This window comes from Sycon ciliatum, chromosome 4 (genome assembly GCF_964019385.1).
Source record: "Sycon ciliatum chromosome 4, ocSycCili1.1, whole genome shotgun sequence".
Lineage (NCBI taxonomy): Eukaryota > Metazoa > Porifera > Calcarea > Leucosolenida > Sycettidae > Sycon > Sycon ciliatum.
In genome coordinates this window covers 331,910-343,191 of record NC_088646.1, presented here as the reverse complement: position 1 = coordinate 343,191, position 11,282 = coordinate 331,910, and the positions used below count along the sequence as shown (strand labels likewise).

General features: G+C 48.6%; 1 protein-coding gene across 1 annotated transcript in view; it reads right to left on the bottom strand.

Annotated features, from left to right (window-relative positions):
- Positions 1-3,190: 3,190 nt before the first annotated feature.
- LOC135813753 (anaphase-promoting complex subunit 1-like) overlaps positions 3,191-11,282 on the bottom strand; it is a 38,299-nt gene continuing 30,207 nt past the window's right edge. The window contains exons 21-23 of the mRNA XM_065326759.1: positions 9,810-9,888; positions 7,640-7,759; positions 3,191-4,003 (exon numbers count right to left, since the gene is read on the bottom strand). Coding sequence (XP_065182831.1) covers positions 3,912-4,003; positions 7,640-7,759; positions 9,810-9,888 — 291 coding nt within the window. The 3' untranslated portion in view covers positions 3,191-3,911. The remainder of the gene's footprint in view (positions 4,004-7,639; positions 7,760-9,809; positions 9,889-11,282) is intronic.

The window sequence follows — 11,282 nt, the reverse complement described above, 5'->3', positions numbered from 1 at the left end:
TGTGTGGTGTGACTCTTGGCCCCAGTAACAACGTGTGTGCAAGTGCCCATCTATCTCTGCGACATGTGAGTGTGAAGACTGACGGAGATGATATCGTGCTGACGTCTGACGATGGCTCAGTCCACTGGGATGCAGTGCAGGGCTGCTGGGTGTTGAACTGAAAATGGAAGGGTGAGAAGCCGCCATCTCACCCCATTGGCGCTGGTATTGGTCAATACGCTCGGTCTAATCTGACAGCCGAAGAAGAGGAGCATTTCAGCGCGGAGATAGCCCGTTGGATTGCTGATGGCTGGCTGTCCCCTCATGATGAGTCGGTCCACGGTGCCCCGGCATGCGTGCTGCCGTGGCTTGCAGTCAGTCAGCCCCACAAGTCTACAACACCTGTCCGTCCATGTCTGGACTACCGACGACTCAACGACACCCTTGTATCCAGCCCTGGCCTGGATGCTCCAGCTTGTGCTGAGACTCTCCGAACCTGGCGTGCAAGTTGTCCAGACGACCATGTGATGATGGACCTCAAGAAGGCGTATCTCCAAGTCCATGTGCATCCCGACCTATTACGCTATCAAGTCATCCTGTCGAAAGGACGGAAGTATGTCATGACTCGTATGGGCTTTGGATTGAATGTTGTGCCGAAGTACATGGACATGATCGTGTGCTGGGTGACTCACGATTTCGACGGTGTCGACAACTACATCGACGATGTTCGTGTGCCAGTCGCTATTGCTGAGCGTGTCGCATCTCGCTTGGCTCAGTATGGTCTTCGAACCAAGCTGGAGGAACCAATGTCCAGCTCCCGTGTTCTTGGTTTGCAGCTTTCCGCTTCGCCAGAGGGCCGTGCAATGTGGCGGAGGCGTGATGGTGTCAAGACAGCTTTCGACGAGCCCCTGACGAAGAGAAAGATCTTTCAATGGTGCGGCCGGCTCACTGGTCACTACCCGGTCGCTGGTTGGCTTCGTGCCGCTTGCAGCATGGTCAAGCGCACGGCCGGCTTAGAGATGGTTGGCTGGGACAATGAAGTGTCTTCTATGCTGCGACGCATCTGCACTGACTGAGAGCTACAAGCACAGTTGGCAAATCACGACCCTGTGTATGGCACGCTGATGTAACCATCCCAGTCGTCGTGTGGTGATCAGGGTGTTAACTTTGTAACTGACTGAGTCAGTTACATTAAGCCAGTCAGTCACTCAGTTACGCCAGTCACTGGTGTGGCTCTCTGCTACACCGAATCTATTATTTTGCTGGTATTTTGTTCCAGCCCCCCCCCCCCCCAAAAAAAAACCCAACCATCACAATTGCACAAGTGCAGTGACGTGACTTGTTCTACATTCTACATTCTGGAATATTTCTCTGGTAACAGAGCATGACTTATGTCGTGTATTGGTGACGTACCTGTAGCTCCAGCAGGCCGATTGGGACATTCTCTTGAAAAATGACCATACTGTCCACAAGAGTAGCACATCGAAGATCCACCACCTGAACGATCACTTTGCATTTGGTGCGTTACAGCAGACACGGAAAACGCACGAATGCAAGCACATCCAAGGGATGTTTGCCTGGCAACGGATCTAGCAAGGTGAGCCATTCTACAGTCTACGATCAAATATTGGTAACAGTATTCAAAATCCGAGCAAGTCTGACTTCGAACTAATAGTAATAATTATTATTACTTCGCCAATAAACAGAGCTTCTGATTTTTGTGTTGCGCAAACTAGTTCAAGTAGTTGCTTCGCCACGTGCGTGCGCCCACATACGTGGTACCATGGCAACGGGTGGTTTCTGCGACCATGTGCCAAACATTTTTACGTTTTTCAAAAAATAAATCAATAAAATGTTTAAAAAAATGACATCAAGAAAAAAACCATGTACAGGAGGACTGTAGACTGTACCAGGCGCTAGCAAGATCAAGAGTAGATCTACATGGAAAGGTTTTCATGTACTCTTGCTTGATCTTGGTCCAGGCCAGGGGATTCCCCAAATAATAAGCTCCCAGAGCTAGTAACCATGGTAACTATTATTGCTTGTAACAAGAGTACAATGACAATGTACTCTTGCTTGTAAGTGTAAGCAAGAGTCCATTATGGACTCTTGGTGTAAGTAATAATTATTACAGTAGTTGTAGCTGCACCATAATTATGCATAGCAGCAAGACTTAGAGTGCATGGACTCTTGATAGTAGGCATAGCCTAGGGCCCGAGTAAGGGCCCAATGCCAATGGCAATGGGCGAAGGCAAGAGTAAAGCTCCCATACTCTTGCTTGTGCCAAGAGTAGCTTGCTTGTGCCAAGAGTATAATAAACCCCGATACACACCGGCTCTGCACAGCATCTTCACAACACTCTCCAAACGGTCTCTGGCCGGCAGGGCCACCAATCATTTACCATAATAAGAGAAAAAGAGATACTGAAGGGTACACCATGGAGTCGTCAAATCAGGCCCGGTATACCGGTATTCAGTGACGACTCCCTCGGAATCACACGGATTTTCGGGCAAGGCTCCTGAAGGCCCATCTTCCTGGAAGATGGGCCTTTCCTGAAAGTTTGAGTGATTTACATGTTGTAGTAGTCTCTTTTTCTAGTCAGGTACGCATTTCATCCTCCAATTACTATGCATGAGGAATGAGTCACGTGCAAGAGTGATCAAGAAAGAACATGATGCAGTGCTCCGAATAGAAGTCAAAATGTTACACATAAACTCTAAAGGACGGGAAGTGAGAAAGAGACCGGATAGACGGAGAGGGACATGGCCGCGACAAAGACACTGAGAAGCAGGCCAAAGAGCTGCATGAGTATCCATGGCGACCTGAGTACACAACCCCATCATGTACCGTACAGTACAGCCAGAGCACAACACCATCTTGTCCTTTCGTGGTCATGTTGTGGAGGTGCTCTGCTGTATGTAGGTCATACGACACGAACCTTGTACACATATTCCACATAATCGTCATTAAATTTTTGCAGTCAATCTGTACCTTCGAGCGGACACAAGCTCCACACAAAAACCTGCCAAGTGTGCCCTTAGTACACTAAGGTTCTCACATCGTACAAACTTCGTTGCACTCTGCCATACGATTTTCATTTCCCTGGCTGTAAAATCAAGGTGGGGCGCTCTCGCGAGAACCCCCCGGGCGCTCTGGCAGTACTTTACGATACATGTACTCTTGCCTTGGCACTTACAGCACTAGGGTGACGTAGAGATGACCAGCACATACAATCTGGCCCCGGATGGTGAAAATCAGGGAGTAGTGAAACACTGGTATATTACTGCTCCCTGGTGAAAACCTAAAATTGAACGGTAAAAGGACATGAAACCAAGGCTACGGAGCAGTGGCTCAAAACACGAAGACAATGAAGGATCCTGGCAGCTGTGTGTGGTAAACGATATGCATGAGCCAATGCCTACAAAGTCCAAATAGAAAGAAATTTAAAAATGCAACAAATGATGCAAGGTAACCATTTCTTGAGCACACACACACAGAACAAACGGCTTGGACGCAGAAACCAAATAGTGAAGATGAATGCAGATGTCTCTATGCACACGTGCCAGCACACTGTACACAATAACTGAGAGAGAGAGAGAGAGAGAGAGAGAGAGAGAGAGAGAGAGAGAGAGAGAGAGAGAGAGAGAGAGAGAGAGAGAGAGAGAGAGAGAGAGAGAGAAAGAGAGAGAGAGAGAGAGAGAGAGAGAGAGAGAGAGAGAGAGAGAGAGAGAGAGAGAGAGAGAGAGAGAGAGAGGAATATAATTCTAGCTACTGATATGGCAGCATGACTGTTAGTACTATAGAATAAATGACAATAGCCATCAATATGACTTAGGAAGCTGTCACACTTGCCTGCTGCATCAGGATGAGAACGACATATTGTGAAGCGTACACAGGAATATGAGCACCTGCAAAGGTCTGCTAGTTGGAAGTTAGATCCCGGAGGGTTGCGTTGGGAGAGAACCGGACACCAGTGACAAGTTAAGACGATTGACGCTTGCACCCTGAAGCAACGGCAATAGAGCTGCAGCAGCACAACACAGTACACAGTACACATTAGTGACATTACACAGCGTATTCAGAATTGGTATGCTGACGATTCGTCCTGCGCTGCCTACCTGCGTAGGGCAAGGGCCTGGCTTTGCTCCCTTCTAGAAATTGGCCCAGCATATGGCTACTTTGCTGAGCCCACCAAGAGTGTCCTGATTGTCAAACCTCAGTTCCTGCAGGAGGCACAAGCCCTTTTCAACGACCTCCAGGTGGAAGTCACACTATCCAGCCGATTCCTAGGATGATACATCGGTGATGAAGCGGGTGTACAGCAGTTTGTCAGCAGCAAAGTTGCATCATGGGTTAAGAGCGTGGAACACCTCTCTGGTGCAGCTAAAGTATGCATACCCACAAGCAGCTTATTGGGTGTTTACCTGGTCCCTCTCCTGCATTCACCGCGTTGTCGAAGGCCATGAAGCCGAGTACACCCCGCTACGTAACATCATTCAGCAACAGTTCACGCCTGCTGTCCTGGGTAGAGAGGTCCTTGAGCGAGAACATCAGCTACTCGCCCTCCCTGCCAAGTTCGGCGGCCTCGCCATCGCCGACCCCACCGAAACAGCACCGGGTGCCCATGCATTGTCGAAAGATGCTACTCGGACTCTGGCGCGCTCCATCTGCTCCGGTCAGCCAGTGGTCATGAATGACCATTCTCGCCATTGCCAACTAGTGACGAGTCAGGCAAGCTGGACCAGGGACAAGCAAGCAGGGACACTCAGCAAGGAGCTTCTTCAAGACCTCCCTAAAACGGAACGGCGCACTCTCTCTCACATAGTCGAGGGACATGCTTCCGGCTGGCTCACTGTCCTACCGCTCTGTCAGGAAGGCTATGACATGTCTGCAACCCAGTTCCGTGATCAGCTGGCAATCCGCTACGGCAGGCAGCCCAACTCCCTTCCGTCTCACTGTGACGGATGTGACGCCCCTTTCACCCTCCAGCCCGGCCTCGACTGCCATAAGGGCGGCCTTGTCAAGAGAGGCCACAACGACCTCCGCGACAGTGATGCCAAGCTTGCAGACATTGCCTTCGGCGACGTTACCATCGAGCCGATCCTCATCCCTGAACAGGACAGGAATGGCCGGCCCATGCTCCAAGCGGACTGGCTCGCTCGCGGAGTATGGGAAGGCAACCGGGTGGCGTTTTTTGATAACCGCATCGTAGATGCTGACGCACCCAGTTATGCCAAGGCCAACCTGTCCTAGAATGCCACAGCCAACAAAGCAGCTGCAGCAAAGAAGCGGAAATACAAGCATGCCGCTGAAGAGCTACGAGGCTCTTTTACTCCTTTGGTGTGTTCCACCGATCCTGTCTCCACCGTGAGTACAGCGCTTACCAGAAGCGTCTCGCCAGCCGGTTAGCAGCGAAGTGGGAGAAGCCCTTCTCCACCATGTCGTGGGTACGCGTGCGCACTCAGTTCGCCATTTTCAGCGCCGTGGACATGCGTCTGCGAGGCTCCCGTCGCTGTCTTACGGGACTCTCCGTACATGACGGTGCCGGCGTTGGAATCGGTCACTGAGTCATGTTCTCGTTCTGTTTTTCTGGGTTTCCTCTCTTTCTGTGGCTCTCCCATCTATTACCTTTTTCCTTCCTTTTTTCAGCTCGAATTCTATTACTGTATACCCTTTCAATGATGGTCCTTTATCACTGTCTTTCTCTCGCAAAAACAAAATAAGCAAGGCTTTTGTTGCGTTTATTTTGCCCGTAGAAGAGGCCTGTAACTTACACAGTACTAGTACACATTAGTAACATCAGTGACATTAGGCCATCATTTTTTATAGCTATGTTTCGCGTCGTCCGCACGCATACGTTTTGATTTTTTTCAGAAAAAAAAAATCTTACATGCACGGTGAGTGTACGATTGTACGAGTCATCAGTGTGGACTGGTTGCATACGGCGAAGCTGAGATTCAGAAATGGCCTCTAGGCCAGCGTTGGCAAATCGTTTGTTCGGCATCTGGGAGCAATATTCTATAGCTAACACCAGACAGCATTGATCGCCTGAAGCTGAGAGGATGCGTCGTTCTGGAGGTCTTTGCTGCACCGCTGCCGAAGTCTGAGTACAATAATCCAGCGAAGCATAGGCACCAACGGATGCCTCCTCTGTCCAAAGTGAATATTTACTCTTGCTGATAACCCAGATGTTGTGCTTCGATGTACGATTTTTCTTTCAAATGTACACCATGTACCATGCACGAGCTATTGTGCTATGTACAGTGCATACACCTCTGATGAGCCTTTTTATTATTTTGCAACTTTTTATTTTTTTCCACCTCTCGCATATGATTCTGGAAGTTGAACTGACGCGAAACATAGATATAAAAAATGATGGCCTTACTACACAATACACATTACACATTACACAGTACACAGTACACAGTCAACAGTGCACAGTACACAGTGCACAGTACACAGTGCACAGTACACAATACACAGCATACATGTACATCATACACAATAGTGAGAACAAACATCACAGTTGAAATAAGACACATAGACACTAGACACTAGGCATCACGGTGATAATAGGTCCACTACAGTTCCCCTGAAAGACAATAGAGAGGTTCCGCACTACGCTATTAATCACTAATTATGTTAGTAAAGACCGTAGTCGATCTACGGAAAGTCTTTACATATCCTGCATGCGGATCCGTGTTCTGCCGTACGGAGTTTTTGAACCACATAGCTGCGCATGGCAAATCCGGACACGCAAGTGTACGACCCAGAGAGAGAGAGAGAGAGAGAAAGAAAGAGAGAGAGAGAGAGAGTGAGTGAGAGAGAGAGAGAGAGCGAGAGAGAGAGAGAGAGTGAGAGAGAGAGGGGGGGGGGGGCATGTATACAGGAAGGGACTAAGCCTTACACTTGTTTCCGCCTGTATCTACCTTAACCCCCCATCATGCTGTGACCAGTCTGCATCGGATATTGTTTGCCCGATGATTGCACACAGTGCATGAAACTCAGAGTAGCAAAACACTATGAGTGATCCTTTGCTTGTTGACATGTGTCATTGCATCCCCTAAGAAATTGGATGTTGAGCATTTTTTCTACAGCTGCAGGCATACTGTAATTTCACAAATTTTCGGTGTACTTTTATTTTCGGTACTTTCGGTGCATCTGTTTCATACCTAAAATTTCAATACACCGAACAAACACTAATGCACATAATCCAATAGGGAACTGCTTCTCTGTACCTAAATTTTCTGTTCACCTAACCTGGCCTTTTGCCCTCATACCGAAAATATTGAGCACCGAAAATTTCTGAAATTAGAGTAGTCTTTAATAATAATACTGAGTACCTATGCATAGTATTGCATACCTATATATTTAGCATTTGGTGGCTCTACTCACAGTCATTTGGCTGCTCCATGCGGAGTCATTTGGCGGTTCCAAGCAGAGTCATTTGGCGGCTCCATGCAGAGTCATTTGCCAGCTCAGCTGCGAACCATCTAGCGGCCCCAAGCAGAGCCATCATACCAGTTGCCCGAATCGGCACTCCCAGCTTAATCCAACACTTGGTTGCTCTGTTGCGAGGTGTGTGGGTGGGGGGGGGGGGGGGGTGCTAACAGTAAATAGCTGATATCATGCCAAATGCTACTACACATGAATAACTGACCTTGAAGGTACTGGCACTTCGAGAGAGTAAGACGATGATATTGCAGCAAACCGCAAAGTCCAGTCCAAGACGCTGGGTCAATCTTGTCCAACTGCTGTCTGATGTACAGTGCCAGCGAGTCTACATACACATATACACAGACACACATAGACACACATACATACACACTTGTACTTGTTGCTCACTGCCAAAAACTGGTTACGTGGTCTCCCCGGGAGAGGGGAGAGAGACTCAAAAGGAATCTTGGAAAGATGACTCAATTCGAGTTAATTGGCTATTGAGCCGCCCAACGGCCGACACCCCTGAAATCCACAAAACTCTGAGTGGACTTGAAATGATCCCACTTATGGGCTCACCACACCTCAGTAAGTGGGTGAGGACAAGGTGCAGAAAAAGGATTGACAGCATCAGGGTATCCGTCCCGGGATCCAACTGCAGTTATCCCTGCCCCCAGTGAAGGTAATACTTGCTACTAGTGTGGGTGGCTAAATCAGAGTTGATCTGATATAAGCTTCACTAGCACCATTGATTACACAAGAGCTAATCTAGCCAGAAGCAGTCCATGGTAGGTATGTATACTTCAAATAGAAAGTACATGAACCGTGGAACCAACAAAGGTGGCAGGTACAACATTACACCTTCAAGCAGCCGAGCCTGTTGGCAACAGACCCAAAACAATCAGGCATAAGTGTACCCACCAACCGAACTAGCTGGCAGACACACACAGACACACACACAGACATACACACACAGTCACATAAACACACAAACACACAAATAGGCAAACAGACAGACAGACAGACATGCACACATTGACACCCCGGACATAAACACAGAGACAGATACACAAACAGTACATATGGACACATGCAGTCCATTCAGAAAAAGATGAGCCTTGGCTCTGGAGAGCTCCCGTATTTGGCGATTTTGTGGTACACTGTGCAGTGCCGCGAGATTCGAAACTTGAAAAGGGTCCAAAAAGGTACCTCAACTGGGGTTCGATCCGCAAATGTACTGTTACGCAAGTGGAGTGAACGGCCTGGATTTTCATGGTTTTCCCCAATTCAGTGCTTTGGGGGCAAAAACATTTTTAACGGTTCGCGTGAGACTCGGCCAAAGGCCCAGTTTTCCGCATCCGCAGGAACGCCACCACCCTCTTGGATCAAGGCGTAGATGCAGCTCCTAAGTGGTGGGAGCGGTCGGGGCAAAACCTGGCCAAAATCCTATTCTTGTTATGGCTTGCTTTTTGGAGAAATAGACTTCAAAAACACAATTGGAAAAGCATTCCATGGGGGATTGCCAAAAAAAGTGTGACGAAAACTAAAAATTTGACCCGTTTTTGGCCAAAAGCTAGGATATAATCTTTTTCTGAATGGACTGTAGACACACACACACACGCACACGCACACACACGCACACGCACACGCACACACACACACACCATGTACCATGTACCATGTATACGCCCGTCGCAAGAGAAGCACGCAAATCTGCAAATGCACTGGATGTGCACCCACAGATTTTCTCTTATAGCAACGATAGCGAACAAGATCTGAATGAGACAGATCAAGACTTGCGCCAGATAACTGTCTAATCCACACAACTGGCGAAGCCATGTGAATCGACCACCAATGCACACCTGGTCTACACCACATGGAGTACATCGGCATAAAACGGCCAAGACAGTTACCTATGCACACCCTACACTTGCTGGGGTAACCAGTATAGACAGCATGCTGCTTTGATAGAAGCAGACACTAGATGCACTGGTACCTTGAAGTGAAATTGGAGTTACTTTGCCAACCAGCCTCGGCTACTGAGTACTGGGAACCCAGAGCCAACAGACATACCAACAACCTCAGCCATGAAAGCTATAATAGTAACAACACACTGGATTGTGGAGCCGAAACTAGTCCAACTTCCAAATGCTTTGGCAAGAAGGTAGCCTTCCGACACACACACACACACACCTCAAACCTCAGACCTGCCCATCGCGGAAGCGATGATAGCGAACAGCTATGTTAGACATAGCAGCTTGTGCTGGGATTACACCATTCAACAGCTTGCAACACACACACAGACACACAGACACACAGACCCCCCCCCCCACACACACACACACGAACGCACACTTACCGCCATCGGACTCTACTCAGGGAAATCAACTTACCGGCATTGGACTTTTCTTGTCGCCTGATGTGATGCTCCACGTTTGCTTTCATAGCCGACAAGAAACTAGCATCCATAAGCTAAAACAGTGGACATAAAGCACAGTGCATGTAGAGCGCGGGCGGCAAATCACACAATGCTGATACATGTATTGGTATAGAGTATAGAGGAGAATCAAACAAACTTGTAGAAAGGCACACACACAGCATGCTCATGCGCTGCAATGACATACTGTTAAACCGGAAAGTCTAACGAGTCACAAAGTCTAACGTTTAAACGACCGTTTTTTTTTCGTTATTGAAGAAACGTTATCGCGAACCCGGTTTGAGATGTTTGTGTAAAGATGCGCATACAGATGGGTGGCCAGGTAGCCATCGTTAAACTTTCTGCACGTCATCATGCTAAACTTACAAAAATGTTAAACTTTTTGGACTTTCCGGTTTTACAGTAGTCTGGAGCACTAACATGCCACACAACCAGCCGTGAATGATGGCCTAGGGTGTTGACCAGTGCATTCCTAATACCAGCCGTGAATGGTGGCCTGGGGTGTTGACCAGTGCATTCCTAATACCAGCGGCCTAGGGTGTTGACCAGTGCATTCCTAATACCAGCCGTGAATGGTGGCCTAGGGTGTTGACCAGTGCATTCCTAATACCAGCCGTGAATGGTGGCCTAGGGTGTTGACCAGTGCATTCCTAATACCAGCGGCCTAGGGTGTTGACCAGTGCATTCCTAATACCAGCGACCTAGGGTGTTGACCAGTGCATTCCTAATACCAGCGGCCTAGGGTGTTGACCAGTGCATTCCTAATACCAGCGACCTAGGGTGTTGACCAGTGCATTTCTAATACCAGCGACCTAGGGTGTTGACCAGTGCATTCCTAATACCAGCGACCTAGGGTGTTGACCAGTGCATTCCTAATACCAGCGACCTAGGGTGTTGACCAGTGCATTCCTAATACCAGCGACCTAGGGTGTTGACCAGTGCATTCCTAATACCAGCGACCTAGGGTGTTGACCAGTGCATTCCTAATACCAGCGGCCTAGGGTGTTGACCAGTGCATTCCTAATACCAGCGGCCTAGGGTGTTGACCAGTGCATTCCTAATACCAGCGGCCTAGGGTGTTGACCAGTGCATTCCTAATACCAGCGACCTAGGGTGTTGACCAGTGCATTCCTAATACCAGCGGCCTAGGGTGTTGACCAGTGCATTCCTAATACCAGCGGCCTAGGGTGTTGACCAGTGCATTCCTAATACCAGCGGCCTAGGGTGTTGACCAGTGCATTCCTAATACCAGCGACCTAGGGTGTTGACCAGTGCATTCCTAATACCAGCGGCCTAGGGTGTTGACCAGTGCATTCCTAATACCAGCGGCCTAGGGTGTTGACCAGTGCATTCCTAATACCAGCGGCCTAGGGTGTTGACTAGTGCATTCCTAATACCAGCGGCCTAGGGTGTTGACCAGTGCATTCCT